The sequence below is a fragment of the Anas platyrhynchos genome, chromosome 7 (genome assembly GCF_047663525.1).
Source record: "Anas platyrhynchos isolate ZD024472 breed Pekin duck chromosome 7, IASCAAS_PekinDuck_T2T, whole genome shotgun sequence".
Lineage (NCBI taxonomy): Eukaryota > Metazoa > Chordata > Aves > Anseriformes > Anatidae > Anas > Anas platyrhynchos.
The window spans coordinates 23,089,229-23,106,965 of NC_092593.1; the positions used below are offsets into that span (position 1 = coordinate 23,089,229).

General features: G+C 35.0%; 1 protein-coding gene across 4 annotated transcripts in view; it reads right to left on the minus strand.

The window, feature by feature from the left end:
* The window catches only part of LNPK (lunapark, ER junction formation factor), a 38,854-nt gene that overhangs the window by 11,419 nt on the left and 9,698 nt on the right, over window positions 1-17,737 (minus strand). For all 4 annotated transcript variants that reach the window (XM_027461234.3, XM_027461231.3, XM_027461235.3 and 1 more), the window contains exons 5-9: window positions 17,533-17,591; window positions 14,363-14,403; window positions 7,840-7,920; window positions 7,707-7,758; window positions 1,940-2,164 (exon numbers count right to left, since the gene is read on the minus strand). In XM_027461234.3, coding sequence (XP_027317035.1) covers window positions 1,940-2,164; window positions 7,707-7,758; window positions 7,840-7,920; window positions 14,363-14,403; window positions 17,533-17,591 — 458 coding nt within the window. The remainder of the gene's footprint in view (window positions 1-1,939; window positions 2,165-7,706; window positions 7,759-7,839; window positions 7,921-14,362; window positions 14,404-17,532; window positions 17,592-17,737) is intronic.

Consider the following 17,737-nt stretch of genomic DNA (forward strand, 5'->3'; position numbering starts at 1 on the left):
AGCTCCATGGTAATACACATTAAATTGATTCTCCTCTACAAAATATAGTATAATGAAAATGAATTATTAATCTTCTCCACTTTAGAAATAATTAAGGCTATTCATATTTGTTGCAAGCCATGCATAAACTTAAATGCAATGATATTACTGTTACAGATACTGAATTTACATACTTGTCACTACAGTTACATGACGGAAGTTTTATGCGATGGGAAGGTTTGGGAAAACTCAACAGAAAACAGGGCTTCCACATTGACAATTACAGCTGCTTCCACTGCTGCATACAATAGAAAAATGTGTTCGTTCCAGTGAAAAAATGTGCCTATAAAGCATTAAATATTTTAATTAATACAACTGGCAACTGTCCTTTTAATAGTGTTTTTTTTTCCCTCTAAGCATTTTCTGCAGTAAAGGCTAACATTCATCCAGCTTATTCATTGTGCCTGAATCTTCTTCCAAGCAAAAAAGAATATAGCTAATACTGTTTTATCATATAGCCAGACTCAACCAAGAAGGAACATGTGATGTTAAACTCCATAAGGAATCTTCAATAAGCAGGTTTCAGTAAACACCTTTTGAAACAAAATGACCAGTTTCTTTGTGTGTGGAGCTAATTTGTGGTACTTCAAGATAGTCAGAAAGTATTAATAGTTTGCCTTTGCAGTTCATTCCAGGAATAAAAGCAAAAAAAAAAATAGCAGTTTCATAATACAGGTAAACAATTACCAAACAAAAATAAGACTTAAAGGATCTTGAGAAGAGCTAAGAGATCACAACTCTCTGTGACGAGTTTATTCCACTATACCAAATATTTTGAACAGGCATATTAAAATTCAGCTACGCAAGATTTTCCATTAAGAGACAGGGTGCCAATGTACAGTACTACTTTTACATTGTACCATGGAGGTTAGTAAGCAAGGAAGTACAGTAAGACTTCAGCTAAGTTAAAAAAAAAAAATCAGGGAAATGAAGCAGAAAATATTCTTGATCATTGTATACAGAGCAAAGAACTATTCCAAATTACAGTGGTGCTGAAAAGAATTTTGGCAAGTTGCATCCCTTTTACTTTCAAGATGACATTTTTATCTCCTCCATTGCTTCGTAATCCAACTTGACAGACACCTTGCAACAAATGGAAGTCCTGGCCCTACCCTGTCCTGCTTCACCTTCAACAAGCAGCATGAGAACATCTGCCCCTCTCTCAAAATCTCTCAGATGTTAGAACATGAACTAAGTTGCATAAGAGGGATGCTATTTGATAAATATATTTGATAAATTTGATAAAGTCCACCCCTTCCGAACAGCAAACCAGAAATGAAGGGAAAAGCATTTTCAGGACATGAAATCAAGTTTTAAGGAACATCCTGATTTTGACCTGTCAGTAAACCCTTGACTATTGTACCAAACTAACATACGACTTTAGAAAAATTCAGCTACAACACAGACAACTTTTCTGGCACATTTGCTATTTTACACTTTAATCTATGAGTATAGATTGCATGAGTATACCTCCTAGAGTAAAAATTTAAATAAATGTCAGGATGCATGTTAAAAAATATGTGCAGGGTTTAGTGAGAAACATGAATGTATTCGGAAAGTGTTCTCCTCTGTACCTGATTTATATAACTGTAGAGCTCTTCTAAACTAAGAACATAAAAAGGTATGCTATATTGTTGACTACAGAATACTGCAAAGTTTTATTGCCATTTAAACAAAGAAGCCATAACAGTTAAATGAGCTCAGGCAATAGGTTTCAGCATCAAAAGGTGCCAGCTGTAAAGAGTTATGGCTAATTGAATATGGAACTCCTGCTTAATCAGATAACTGCTCTGCTATTTCCAAATGAAATGCCATTTCCATACTGTCTGAAAATGGCCTATTTTATTGGTAACCAGAGAAAACAATATAAACTGTAAATAACATTAAGTGTTCTGTTTACCCATTCCAGGCACTGAAGTAGCAGGGGATCCAGGGTGCCTTGGTGGAATGTTTGACTGCAAGGATGGCACAGCAGTTCTTTCCAGTGGCCCACTCAGAGCGGATGCATCCCTCTGCAGATTAGGAGATGCTGTCACTGGAGCAAGTGATTTTGGAGAGCCTTGTTTAGGAGTTGCAGGCATGGGTGTAGAAGCATTTCTTTGAGCTGTGGTCCTCTGACGAATTTCTGACAAGAATATGTGCATACTGAATTTAACATTTAGCATTATAAGCAAGAAACGGTAAAAGCATATTAACACAGCCACTCCAATCAGCCAGAAATAACCGAGTGAAACAAAACCAGTAATGTCCATAACTAAAGATCACCCAGTGCCTGGCTGAGCACACCATAGAAATAAAGCCAATACACAATGCAGTGTTTTAATAGTAATGATTGGTATCTGTATATTTGGGGTAAAAGCCTTACAGAAGACAATTAGCAGATGCCTAGCTAATAATTTTGTACTCTAAAGCAGAATGTTGGAGATACCACCAGGAGGATTCAAACCACAAAGTATAGATCAAACTAACTACTTTTTTTTAACGCTACAGCTTAAACATGTTTCCAAGCACTTAGTATGGGAGTACAACTATTCAATGTCTAAAATATCCAGGCTAAGTGCCCAGAGCTGTTAGGAAGTTTGCAGATAAACAAAAACAAGTTTAAGATGATAACAAAACATATGCAGATCATCATATACAGATTATATAGTTTTGTTCACTCTTTTCAAGAACAGTACCAACAAACCATGTACTTGCATTGTCACAAAGCAAGAACAGGCTCTACTGCATTGTTCCCTTACTTTTACCTCTTCTCAGTCCACTATCATGGAGTTACCACTATGTCACTACCATGAAAGGTTTCTTCAGCTCTTCTTACCTGAAGCCAGAGTTCTCATTAACATCAATGGGAATATCATCCCAGTAACACATTGCAGTTTGGATATTATATCAAGTCACGTAAAGTTGAAGTTCCATTACATTTATACATGAGTTTATTTACCAAAAAAGTGCCTAGGAACAGACATCCCTATCATCTATTTCTCATCCTTCCTGTACCTTAATATCTCTAGAGAGTCTTTGAAATACACTATTGCAACATCACATTGAAATTTACCCTCATTTCAGGACTCTGGATATAAACGTGGTTAACACATGATGGCTCAGTCTATCTAAAGCTATATCCCAAGAATGTCTACACTGAAGGCTACAGTACCCTCCAGAAAAGCAGTTTCTAGTACCCACAATATTTTGTATGAACTTGCTTAGTTAACTCTACAACAAATGGAATTTCATATTGGAATTGGACTTCAAATTTATCTCCCTGAGTTTCAAGATTAGAGATACTTTTTCTGCTGACTTTGCAACAGGCTGGAAGAGTTTCAGTTCTTAGCAGGCAGTTTACAAGTGGCCACAGGGAGATAGGTATGCTGAAGTCTTTTGGAACAATCTCTGTCCCTGGAAAATAAAACACTACTCCACTATGCTCTCATATATACTGGGGGGACGGTAAGCATGTGATGAGCTTGTACTGCCTAAGGAAAAGCTGCTATCACTGGAGTACTAGGTCAAACATAAAAGTTCAGTTGGAAGATTGCCAACATCCAACGCCAAGAAATTGCAACAGATGTAGGCTATGTTCTTGCCTACTGATCTGTACATAAGAATAGCATTAGTAAACACCAGAAGAAAGGAAAGACTAGCAGTTTCAGTGAGAAGATTAAAACCACACAAGTCTTACTAAAAACCCATCTACCTCAGTTTCATATTGAACAGAACAAATTAATAGCTTTCCCCTTCCACACCCTCATAGACATTGCTGCATTATCTGACGCAACTTGATCTTCCAATTTAGATCACCCAATGGGTATGAAGATCTTGTATATTTTTAAGTTTATATTAGCATGTAAAATTGGGCCCCTTGTTCTCTGGATTGTGAGCAGTATAATAACAGGATAAATTAGTGAGCTGGTCGCAGAAATTCCTTAAAGGTTTCCTTGGAGACTTGTTTCAATTTTGAAGACTGCATTTTAACTGAGAATTCATCTATGATAGACTTCACTATTGACATTTGAGAGCTTTTTATGAGAGACGTTAGTAGTAGCATTTCAAATCTAACTACACTAAAATAACTACAACACCTTCTCCATTTACTCATTCACAACTCTGTGTAATTCTGACCAACAATCATGACTAATCTACAAAAAATACATTGTATTAATAACAAACCTCTTGCAAACTTTCAGGCTTCCACAATTATAGTCCCACAAGTTAACTGAGTAAAGCATCTTACTGGTTCTCTACTCACAACATTGCTACTGCTGAGGTAATATGAATGAAGCTTTGCAGTTTTCCAAGCTTTCCCCCTCCATGAATTATTTTCATGCATCTGCTAACCAACTGTATGCATAGCTTAAAAATAGACCTTTTTTTCTTCAAGAGTGTTGCAGTCCAACTTTTGTACTTTCTGGCACTGAACAATACCAATACATAGGGGACATTAATAGGGCTACTTACAATTGATGATTCAGTACGATCTCTTAAGGAATATTAGGATATTGCTACTGGTGAGACTACTGTAGCTTTCACGTTTACAAGCAAAAGTATTCTGTTTATCCCTCACTTCAAAACTTACTTATTTTTATACTTCATTTGTGTGAAGAGCAAGAGCACAATGCAAGCCAATATGTAATTCACACAGCTTGTTGGCTTTAGCGGTAAAGATCAACTAAATTTTTTCTTCCTTTTGGTGCCTTTACCCAATCCACAGCTTACAGCCATCTGTTATTGCATTATTTTTAATTCAGATCATGCAGCAATCTCAATCACAGTATAGCCCCACTAACAGTTGCATCAGTACAGTTAAGGGAGCAGGTATCAACAATAGGATATTGTTGTTCTATATTTATTCCACTGCCAATATATACACCTAACCTATTTTCTTCACGTGGCCAGAGTACTGAATGCTCATTAACTCTAACCCTCCAAATATTTATTAAGATAGTTCCTTCTGGATTTCCAGGTGTTTCCTTATGCCAAATCTCAAGATTCATATGAATTGTCTGTTAAAACAATTAAAATTTTTAAAAAATAGCAATTTAAAATTTTTAAAAAATAGCAATTTAAAAAATAGCAAATTTTTAAAAAATAGCAAATTTTTTTGTCACAAAAAATTGTGACAAAAATCACAAAAACTGCAAAAAGATCAAAGCACACAAAGCTTTGTTTTTCTGTATGATTGTTTTTCTGAAAATTAGCTACTCTGTAATGCTGACTGATTAAATCTTTGTACTAAATTTATTTAATGTACATTTCCATTTCAACTGGTAAGTCAAAAATTTACCAACTCCTTATCAACTGCTTCATATACAGTAAATCCAATCTGACTATATATTAGTCATTATTTACCCCCTTTTCAGATAAAGACATCATTACAGAGCTTAAGATAATTAGTTCTGCTACATAACCAGATTGTCTTTGAACTGAGACGAGACGACCAAGGAAGGGTTAATGTTAATTTGTAAGTTTCTATTTATACATACCATATCTATACATACCAAAAATAGGTTATTTAGATAAGTCTCCCCATTCTCACAAGCTAAAGGCAAATAGTGTCTCCCTGAAATACAAGTCTGAATAATTAACTTTACATGGACAACAGAGAAGAAACTCTAAATTCAATGTGTTGATAGAACAGACTGGAAAAAAAATAAAAAGGGATTTGTATTGTACATGAGCAAAATCGTGCTTATGACAGCTTACAAAGTTTGTTGTCCAATATCCTTGCCAAAGTTAAACTGTATTTTCGTTCAGAATGAAGCAAATTGTTTACATTAATGTGGATGCACCCAGAGAAGTTGCATGTTTATGTTTCAATTTTCTCAGTTGTCCTCACTTAGTCTCTTGTTGATACCATGACAGTGTCCAGGAGCAGCATTTACATTCCTCTCAGATGGAATGAAACTGAAAGGTGCCCTCCAAGCTAATGTGTATCAGTTCCATGTACCAGTCTAGAGCTGGTACTAAGTAAACCCCCATAAATACAGTGTAGACAGCCTCCCTAGCAACAACTGTTTCACCCTACAAATCTACTATCACCCTACAAATCTACCATGCCAGGCTTTTGGAAATACTTCCAACTCTCTCAAACTTCTTTCAGACCCCTTCTATTACAAACCACGTCAAAGTCAACTACGCACCACATGCTTGATCCAACTCACTTGTGTTTGGTAACTCTGAGCCCTGGATCAAAAGCATGTGCACTGTGCTTGATAAAAAAAGCATACACAAGGATAGTGAACTATCACACAATGTACAAATTGCTTGTCACCATTGCTGCGTACATAGCCTGGGGCAGCAGGGAAATGAACAATTTAAGAGTTTCAAAAAATGCTATCGAACTCTCGATACCACCTGGGTGACTAAAGACTTCTTACTGTCTATTTCATTTATAGCTAGTTATCTCTAGATCTCTAAGTAGAAACACATGGCTCCAGGCAGTTTCACCCCCCCCCCCGCCCCACTCACCATGGGAAAGACAGGCAAGGAGCAAACCTGAGAAAACGTTGCTGTGCCTAGGCCACCAGAAGAGAAAAAAGCTTTCCTGTTAACATACCACATTTTAACTACTCACTGCCAAAGTCAGAAAGGAAGGATAGACTGAAAGTCTTTTCATGATAATTTAAACCTAAACAAGAAGAACAAAACAGTGCATTTGACCATGCAGCTTACAGAAGAACACTGGTTGTAAATAGAAGTGCTGTGCACCCACCAAGACAAGCATTTCAAGAACAGAAAAATTAAAAATAAAAGTTTAGTTACTTCAAAGCCTTCTGACAAGAAATAGACACAGAAGTTTATAGTTTTAATATATGCAATGTTTCTTTTATGGAAAGTGATGTACATCAGATTGTTTGATTTGAGCATGAAACCCTACAGGTTTAAGCTGTTTAAGACATCAAATTAATTCTTACACTTTCTTGAGACAGATTTTTCTAGGTAATCTGTCTTCATTATCATTATGGAAAGTGGCCTTTAGACTGAAAAGACAACTATTAACGCAGTACAACTACAGCATGCTATACTCAACTTTAAGAAAAACCTAAGTATATTTTGTTTGCATAAGTTTTTGTTGTTTGTTTTTAAACTTACAATACACATTTTCAGCACAAACACTATTTGGACTTTCCAAGCTAGAAACCTGAGTGCAAACTAGAAACAAGACTACATTGAAATGCAATTTTTTTTTCTTATTCTATTTTATATAATACCACCCTTACATGGAAGAAACTAGTAAAGAATTGTTCATTTTTAGTATCTAGATGATACATGATTTCTGCACTAGCTTTGGGGTAGATACCCATCTGCCATACAAAAATAGCATAAGTGTTGCATTAGGAAAGATCTAACTAGACACAAATGGTAGCAGAATTGAAAAAGCTAAGTCAATGAGCATCATAAAAGATTTGACAGCCACTTAGTATTCAAAAAAATCCAAAAGTGTGCCCCAAGAACTTAATTTTATCTCTGCTTCAGCATCAGCCTTTATTAATAGATCCACTACTTGAAAAAATACAGTACAGTAAAAGGCATAGTCTAATAAACAGTCTATTAACCCTAAATATAGGTCAGGCAATCTACAAATCTTATTACAGACTACTTCTAGAGTGGAAATTGCTATGAAAGATGAGAATCTATGATAAAGAGCAACCATTCTACAGGGTTATTACCTTGTCCAGGTCTTGGGGTTGCAGATGTTCCAGCAGTTGGCAGTTCAGCTTCCTGCCAATTAAAAATAACATTTGAAAGTTCAGTTCCATGGTACCTTTTATATCAAATCAGTACTAGTATCAAGATTCTTACCTTTGCATTTGATTCTGGATCAAACCTTTCAAGAATTAATTTAGCAGTCTTGTACGTTTCCTTCTCCATCACTTCCTCAAGCTGGAAACAAAAGGTTCCACATGTCAAGACAGAAATCTTCGAAGTACTTTCTCCACCCCCACCCATCTACAAACAATATATAGAAGTTACCAAAACGTGAAGCTCTCTGCCCGAAGAGCCGGTACTGCATGCAGATACCTGCAGATTTGGTGTCCTCAAAGATGAAATTTTGCTTTCAAAAAGTTCAGCAACTCTAACAGGCTACTTGTATTTAACAGCTTTATTGCAAGGAAACACCAAATATTGCTAATTGTTTACATATAATGAGGAGAATAATTACATGCACCAACTTCAATAATGGAATGTGCAAAAATCTATCAGCCATCATTATTGGAAGTTATTAGACATGACAAGCGAATGACAGGCAATTCCTTAGATTTATTTCCTCATAGCACTTAATGCTATTAATTTAAGGAAGGTCGTTAGCCAAGTGCTTTACAGAATAAAGTCTCTGTGCCAATTAACTGCTGTCAGCATTGATTTTAGATTATTTATTAGCAGAAGCAATTAGCTTGCTGCAAATGCTGTGAAAATTCACTAAGTAGAGAACAGCCATGGAATTTGCTCAAATAACTTTAAAGGCTAGATCTCCATCTTTACAGCAATTCAAACTGCTTTTCCGAAAAAAAGGGAACATGTTAAGAATTTAAATAAAAAAATTTACTGAGAACTATGCATACTTCAGGCAGTGTAATTAAAGCACTTCATTATTACAGCTTTTTATTTACAATGCACTCAAGTGGCTTTATAGCTAATACATGGGCTTAATTAAAAAAGTAATCACTAGAGAAGTATCATTTTAGTGGTTAACAGCCAACATCAGAAGAAGCTTAACTTTAAAATGGAAATAGTTGAAGTTATGACAAATAGCTAATGTATAGAGAAATTATAATGCATTTTACAGCATCTTAAGCAGACCTTTTCTCCTAGATATGCTGACTAATGGGCACGTTGAGCTAAAAGTGGTTTTGTTTGTTTGTTAAGTTTGCTGTTGGCATAAACTGCAAAACTGAAAAGGTCAGTGGTCAAAAAATTAAGTTGCCTCAAACTCATTTATCACTGCTAAAATAACAAATGGGGCACATTAACATGACTTTTAGGCCATTATTTTGCAAGTGAGAAACTAAGATTTCAACCATTCTGTGTATACAGACCTTGTATTGGTTTTATATTTAGGCAGACCTCAGAATTACAAATAGACCTCAGAAGATAAATAAAATTCACTCCATTTAATGGATACACAGTATCCATTTAACAGCCCACTCCTACACACAAACAGAAGTTTAAGACAAGGAATACTACACAGGCTGTTAATTAAGGACTGTTAAAGCAAAAGGGAATGACTAGGGAAGTAGAAACCAATTTCCTAAACTTATATTTCTGCAGGACTTTGGACTTAACCCACTAACTTCGTAAAATAAATGCCACACAGTGTGCAGTAAGAACAGAATTAAGGGTTTAACAGGAAAAATAAAGTATTTATTGCTTATAAAAGTGCAAACCATAAGGCAGCCCTTCATAGGAAGGGGTGATGTTAGTGAGGTGAAGCTGCAAAGTGGGTAAGTGTTAACAATCACTGTCAATACGGCCCCCAAATCAAAATAAAGAGCCCTAAGTCACTTTACATCAATGAACATATAATGCATGCATGTGCCTTTATAGCAGCATTGGAAAGTGAGAAACCTTCAGCAGGACAAAGTGACTTGTAGGAAAAAGTAAAAATAGAATGTCCCACCATCACTTGACACTTGCCTTACCAAGCAGACTTTTTGACATACTAGTATTTGATAGGGTGGTAGTATTTTTGTGGATACATAAGTTTTGCAAAAACAGTAATACAGTATTTTAACAGAGAAAAATCTAGCTCTCATCACTAGATTCCAATGTCAAAGTTATTCTCATTCACATCATCGAATTACTAGATATTTCAACAAGTTATTCTTCATATATTGGAAGTTATAGACTTACAAATCTAATAAAGCTGAATCTAAACAAGAATTCAGGTTCACAACCTAACTTAGTCTCCACAAGTTTCTTGAAAACTCACAAGTTCTCAGGACTTCTATAAGCACATACACAGATCCTGTGGTTTTACTTCCGGAATATACATTTCTACAACACATTAAAATTTGGCTGACAATACCAGAAAAGGAATCAAGCAAATGAAGTTTTCCTTAATGATTGAGCAAATTAGTATAATTGATGGAAACAAATAAGGGCTTGTGTGTATAAGCTTTAAATGCTAAGTCTGCAGTCCCAAAGCATAGAATGAACTTGCTTGTACACTGCAAGTTTATTTATAAATGCAACTCTAAGTACTGATTCCTGGATCATTCACCATTCTTAAACAACCTCAGAAAAGTAAGTTCAACCTAGTGCTGAGCAATGGAACACACTGAAGTGCTCTGCTCCTGCTCTTTTTCCCATACTATACTTCTCCAAGATCCAAAACTTTTCCCACAAAAACATTTTCTACCTTCTGCCAAAAGAATATTCATGGTCTATTATTAAGTTTAAATGTTGAGTAACCAGAATCACGAGTAAAGTCTCTATGAAGGTTAACACCACCCTGATCATGGATTTTCAAACTATTTCACAGAATTAACCACATATTAATAAAGAAGCGTGGTCATTTACCACATTCTCTCCTATGAATAATCGCATGGATGGCCTCCTTTCCAACTGGCAACCAAAAGAATTCCTGCAGAAGCTACATCAGTTGCCTATATTGAAAAGTAATATGAGTAACATATTTTAAGTGTCTTGCAAATGTGATTTAGCAACTGGAAATTTGAAGTATTGGCACAGTGCAACCTACCTAGCCACCATACCAACATGCGAGTTCTTAAATTTAATTACTTAGTACGTCAAGCTTCACTGTGGAGATGTTATTTCTTTATGTTCACACAATGCTACAGAATTCATTTCAGTTCCACATAAAAGTTATGCAAGCACACACAAAAGCTTCCTTAAAATAAAAATAATTTTTAAGTGACGCTAACATGTGTACACTTGATACGTCAGTCAAAAATTTTAATCATATTTTGAGCTTCCTGTTGCAGTACTCTAACATATACTGGGCAGACAAGACTGGGCTTACACAATACTCAGTAATTACTATGCTATCTGTCCTCAGCTAAGAATTATCCCATCTTTAAGACTACTATTGCAGGTAAAGTCTCTGCTAATTCCCACTTGTAGCAGCTTAATACATGTCCTGTGCCCTTGCTTTTAATATGCTTAACCCTCTGAACTTGCTCATCTATACACATTCAGGCTAAAGGGCTGACAGGCTCATTAACTGGTGGAGAAGTAAGGCCAAAGTGACACCTACAGTATTACAAACACAACCAGAGTATCCCTTATGATCAAGGAGGGTAGAAGTTGCATCTTGAAGTAGTGCCTTAATTACAGCTAATGCATTCAATCCTTCCCCTTCTCGTTCCACAAAGGGACACTCAACTTTTAGACCACTAAGAAAACAGAATTGTTGAGACTCAGCCTTGTGCAAGAGAAATATTTCATAGACTGAGTCAAAGTACAAAACAGCCAATATTACTGAGTATTTCAAGTTGAAATACCTGTATGTGTTTGTCAGATATTTCACCCACATTAACACCAATGTGATTATACTACCAAAGACTGAACTTTTACTCTTTTGAGCAGAACTGAAGGTTACGTGCAGCTCACGTTGCACAACCACCAGGGCTTTATACCTAGTAGGTGAGGATCTTACTGTGTTGTTGGTACCCTTCAGCATTTAAATAGTGTCACTATGGAAAAGATGGGCCACATGCCTGTAAAACGCAAGTACTGTTACACTTTTCAATAAGTCCAATTCCCTTTAAAAATTTCTACACCAATTAGGTAGCTGCACTTCCATGAAGTCAAAAACCATAGCTGTGGTGGCTGGCTGACAGTGCCTAGACAACAATCTGCAATGCAAATCATCAGGAAATACATTTTTACCTATTCTGCATATTTTGGGGATTACAATTATAGGTATCTCAGTAACTATTTCTATTTGCAAATTTAGTAGCTAGTTGGAATCCGACAGGGAAAAAAAAAATCCGATCCCTCCCACTTCTGATTACTCTGCTTGAAATTTTTTGTTCATTTTTAAATAAAAGACAGGTATTGCTACAGATGGGACTACAGGAATTAACACAAAACTAAATCTGAATATTATCAAAAACAAATTATTATATAATGCAATTTTAAGTGTTTTTATCTAATATACAAATCACATCCAGTCTCATTACCTGCATCCATTTTCACCTCATTTCAGCACACCAGGGTTCACGTATAATGATCTAATTTTAATGCTTAAATACCTTTAAATTATGATGAAACTCCCAAGAAATCAACTGAGTCAAAAATACCAAAACCACAAGAGGTTGCAGAAAGTCATCTGCTTCTGGTTCCTTGCTAAGAACCAGACACCCACAAGCTCAGGAGATAAACATGATTTTTTATTCTCTTCAGATTGAAAAATAGCTGAGTTAAAGGTTATTGGACCTCTCAGAACTGTTTCACTAGTTCTAAGATGTTTGTCTTTAATTATTATAGCTTGACATGCATATAAACCAATAGCAATTTATATTTTCAGGTTTAAACTCCCCATAGTTACACTACAACTTCTATATTGTTCACAATGCATTTTTGTTCACAAAGCAACTATTTAACTTTTAACTGCTGCCTGTTGTTGGTTTGACTTTATTACTTTTTCTGATATTATTTTGACTTTTGCATATCTGAAATAACAGATATGCAAAAATAACAAATTTACATCACGTTTTAACAGCATGAATTTTTAGAGTAAAAAAATCCTTTATAGCTTCTCTGACTAATCTACCTCCTCCTTATTCTCAAAAAAAAAATGCACACACAAAACCAACACACAAATATTCAGCGTGACTAGTTCTAGAATATGAAGATTATCATTACAGAAAAACCCTTATTTAACTGAAATAGAGAATTTACTCTAAAGACTCCAAGAACTGTTTTATTCTGTTGTACTTTTCTGTTCTGAAAGTTTTCCTCCAAAGCAACTCAATAACTGCACAAATGGGAAATAAACTAATTTCAGTTAACCTATTTTCATAAGATTAAAACATAGTTGTCATTCATTTATTTCATTCTTAGAAAATGTAAGCCTCTCCAATCCCTTTTTATCACCTCTCCAGCCAAAGGACACTTCCATTTAATAGATTCCTTAAAATAAAGATTAGTAGATATAAATATTAGCAAATCCTCTTTACCAAAGGACAATGACATAATTAGGTTACAGGTTACCATTTTTAAATCTATATTTACAAAGTGCCAAGAAAAAACACCAGAGTAGAACACCTGTGAAGTCTATTTTTTTTTGTGAAAGCCATATAATATCAGACTCTTACCAAAAGATTTTTGGTAGTTTTGTCATAAATTCAGTTCATTTGGCTACCACAGCAAACAGTCCAGAAGGAATAAGGTGAACACTGAGATATTCATTAACAATAAAGCCATATAATGCAACTTTAGAAGGATATCTTTGAGGGCAGGGACTTCTTGTCAATGGGGTTTTCTTGTGTATGGGTTTTTTTGTTTGTTTGTTTTTGCTTTTGTTTTTTAAGTTCTGCCTGAGAGGCAGGAGGGAAATAAAGAACTTCTTTATGGAGTGAACAGCTAGAGATGAAACAGCTTTTAGTGTTATATAAACTGTGCAAGTTATCCAAGACTCAGAATCTTTTCTATGCAAAATTTGTCTTGAGATCATGTGTCAATCCACTTGATACAGACCTGGCACATACCAGTTTCATACTGTCAGCTCATCCACACAGCTCACAAAATAGATGACCTCAAGACAACCAATCGAACTGATCCAAGACAAGATACATTTTCAAGAGGAAAGAATGTAATGGAAGAAATATAGTACAAAAATAAGATGAAGGAGGATGAAAAATAAATGCTGAAGCATATTGGATAAACAATCTGTTACTTGATCAAAAAGTGAATCCAGAAGTCCTTTTTGCTATTTACAATAATTAAATGATAGAGTAACTATTAAAAATACTAAGACTGTTCTTGAATCGGTACATATTACACTTCATAATCCTAAAGTAAAAGATAATCAACAAGAAGTAGTTGAAATAACACATTTTCTGACTAAACAGAATCACTTAACAGATCTACCAACAGTAAAACAATAGTTTTAAGTTAAATCATAATGATATAGTTTATTCTCATACATAAACAGCCCTTTCTGATTTTGACCACAAAAAGGTCAGGAAAATCTTTTGCCGTACTAGAAAATACCTGAAAACAGAGTAATGGTAGCAGTTTTCCCCCCTTTCCTCTCTCCCTCCACTCTACATTGATATATTACAATCAAGTTGAACCTGCAGAGATGCAGGAATATCTTAGTGAACTGTTAACTAGGTTTCCTTGAAGTTTTACTTACTATTTTTTTCTTCTGAGATTTTAAATCTTCCAGCGCATCATCTAAAAGAAGAACATTGTATACATTAGCTTTCAAACATAAAGAAGAGATAATTGCAGCACACTGAACATTGACTTTGCCCTCTGAGATCAAGAAAAATTACATACCCACCACAATCAAATCTACATCAGTAAACTTCGTGGAAAAACAAATGAAGTTTTATGTGAAAATGAATGATCTTAAACCCTGAAACTGCTCATAAATTTTAGCCCACTTATCATTTTACAGTTACAACTATTAAAAAGTTTTATGTACCATTTCCTCATTAAGGGAACCAATTCTAGCTAGTGCCCTGCTTTGACCTACATTAAAGTGCTACAACAATGGACCAAATACACTTAATCTCAGGAGTCAAACTACAAAAAAAAAGCTTGAGCTCTAAGTATTAATTTATCTGGGTACAGATTTACCAGCTTCAACACTTCACATAAGCATCTTACACATGCTATTTTCAAATGCCAAATGAATTCTAAGCTCCAAATCTGGATCTATTTTACCCTTTCAAATTTTTCAAACTAACCAAAAAAACAGTTTTGTAGGCTACTAGGTCTGTAAGAATCTCTCTCTGTAAGAGACTTTTCTACAAGTAGTAGGTACGGCACCTCCCTTAAAAGGGAGAGAGAAAGAAAAGATCAAATGCATGTGGGATTCTCCTTTAAGTCAATGCTTACAGCTTGGCACCCATGGAAAATTTACTGCAATAAACCACGGACTAATATAGTAGATACTCTGATAAAATCAGTCTTCTACTGCCTCCTTCATACACACAAACCTGTCTACAGGTTTTCTTCCTCCTTAGTGCTACTAGACCTAGTAGTTTACTAGTAGGCTACCCATTTTTCAGTTTTCCAAATGAGCGTAAGACAAGAAAGAAGACCAAAAATCCACCAAGTTAAATACATACATATGCATACACATAAAACTATTTCTGTATATTTATTAGGTGTATTAAACATTTTTTTTTTTAAGTTATTTCAGGAAATAATTTATAAGAATACATAAGCTGAACTTTTCCAGAATGTCAGAACCTATCCTGATACAACATGCCATTCTATGAAATATAGAAGATACTAAAATGGGGCACATACAAAATTTGAAAGTTTATGCTACAAAACGGTAACTAAAGCAATACCTTATTACTAAAAGGAATAGGACATGGAACAAGACCTAGTTAGTACTGGGCTAGACCACAAAAGATACACAATTCCAGAAACTATGCATCTTTAAATTAATAAACTAAGGCACCTCCCTCCACCAAATTTGTATTTACATTAGAACACAGCCTCTCAGGTAGCCCAGTGTCACACCTTGCACTTTAATGTAGTATGGTATCATGCAGCCAGACAAATAGTACTGTAAGGTTGGTTATTAATAATTTGTTAAACACAAGTTGTATTTGGTACAGAACTGCCTAGAACACCTCAACTATAGCCTCCCACAAAGCAACACTGTAAGTTTATAGTGAGGGTATTTGTTTCTTTACATCCTGCTTTCAGTGAGCATCTCATGGAACACCTTTCTATCAAAGGTGGCCAAATGACAGTTATTGCAAAGCACTCTCAAGAAACCAATGCATCTCATCTTAAATCTACTAAAAAGATTCATACTAGAGAAGTCAACACCCGCAAGACACCTCATTTATTTTTCCCATACTTTGGGACAGATCAGCGTAAACCTTCCTTTACAGCTGCCTGCCTGACCAGCCTTAGAGACTAGGGAACTTCAGTTTGTACATCCCCTGTCCCAGAGTTTCACTACTTATTTTATTCCTTCAGACCATGGTTCCCAGAACTGGTGTAGTTATCCAGTGTAGACCTTTATGCCTTTATGGTATTAAATTACTATTTCTAATGACTTGACACATTATATTAACTTAATCCAGAATAAAAGACTAGATTTGAGCTACTTAGTTGCCAGTTTGCTCTCCAAAGTGTTTTCTCTTGCTTTACACAGTGCAAGAGTTACAGTAGTATTTTATTTATTTTCCAAATACAGGACTTGTAACTTTGAGGTAAAACACTTCACTTATGCTCAATCTCTGGAACAGCGCAGAAACAATTCCCTTTGGCATGTTCTAACATGTACTAAAACCCTTTCTACACATGCCCAACAAAGGCAGTAGACTTGCTTGTATGCTAAAAATAACAATAAAGACCTTTAAGCAGACTAGAAAAAACATACTAGTTTTCTTATGTGGCCATGAAATACAAATATATACTCATCCTTAGAAATGAATCATTCAGTGCCACAAAATATATGGACAATTTTATTTGTACATAAAAATGTATGTCCTATGCTTGCATATCAAGCGTAAACATTAAATTTAAGAAATTCCAAAAGTGATGTTTAACTCATAAGCTGTCACAAATTAAATCGATCTTGTTGCTCTACATGTCATAAAACACTGAGGTTTTTCCTGTATTATTGCTCACATCACCATGAGATATTGTTACAGGCTGGACTGCTTTCAAAGAAAATCTCAAATGAACTCTACCACAAACAAGTGCCACAGATGCAGTTTTTAAATTTCACATTAGAATAAATCAGCATGTACTTGAGCAATTACACACACTTCAACAACTCCATTAACTTTTATTTTTTAAACACATGACATAACATTTCCCTTAGTTCCCAAAACTGTACAAAAAACATGCTTATTCCTTTTCCACTTATAATAAAATGAGCATACTTTGGAGAATTTGGGGAGGAAAACGTCATCTTAAATTAAACACATGCTTTTTATCTATTCTAATACATAGCCTTTATGTAGAAGAGAATTGCTAAAATACTTGCAAAACGCAAGTATCAAATAAACCACTCTTATCACTTATATTCCCTTCCTCTCACTCCACTCTATTTTGTCCCATTACACTTTGAAGAATCCAAAGAGGGAAGAAAGTTTCCATAATTTCATAAGCAAAGTGGGAGATGAAGCAGTTTCCTTCACGTTAATTAAAACTGTTGTTTCTACCACACAACTCTTTAGCTAAATGCTACTCATTTCAGCATCCATCAAGAGGCTATTCTTCTTTTCCTGGAAGTCGAATTATCAAAAGTATTTACATTTTTGTAGTAAGCATCATTCCCAACTAGCTCCACATACTTAAAAAGAAACAGGAAAATGTACTTACTATTCCTTTCTGTCCTTTTGGAGAAGAAAAAAATGAGCAGTGTTCTTATAAACCAGATTCTTTAAAAGAGAAAGAAGAATAGCATTAATTAAAATATTAATCATTTCTGAAATCATTTACCAGGCAAGACAGTTCACACAGAAGAGTTACCACATATGATTTAACTCTACAAAGAATAAATCTTCAAACAGAAAATAAACCTTTA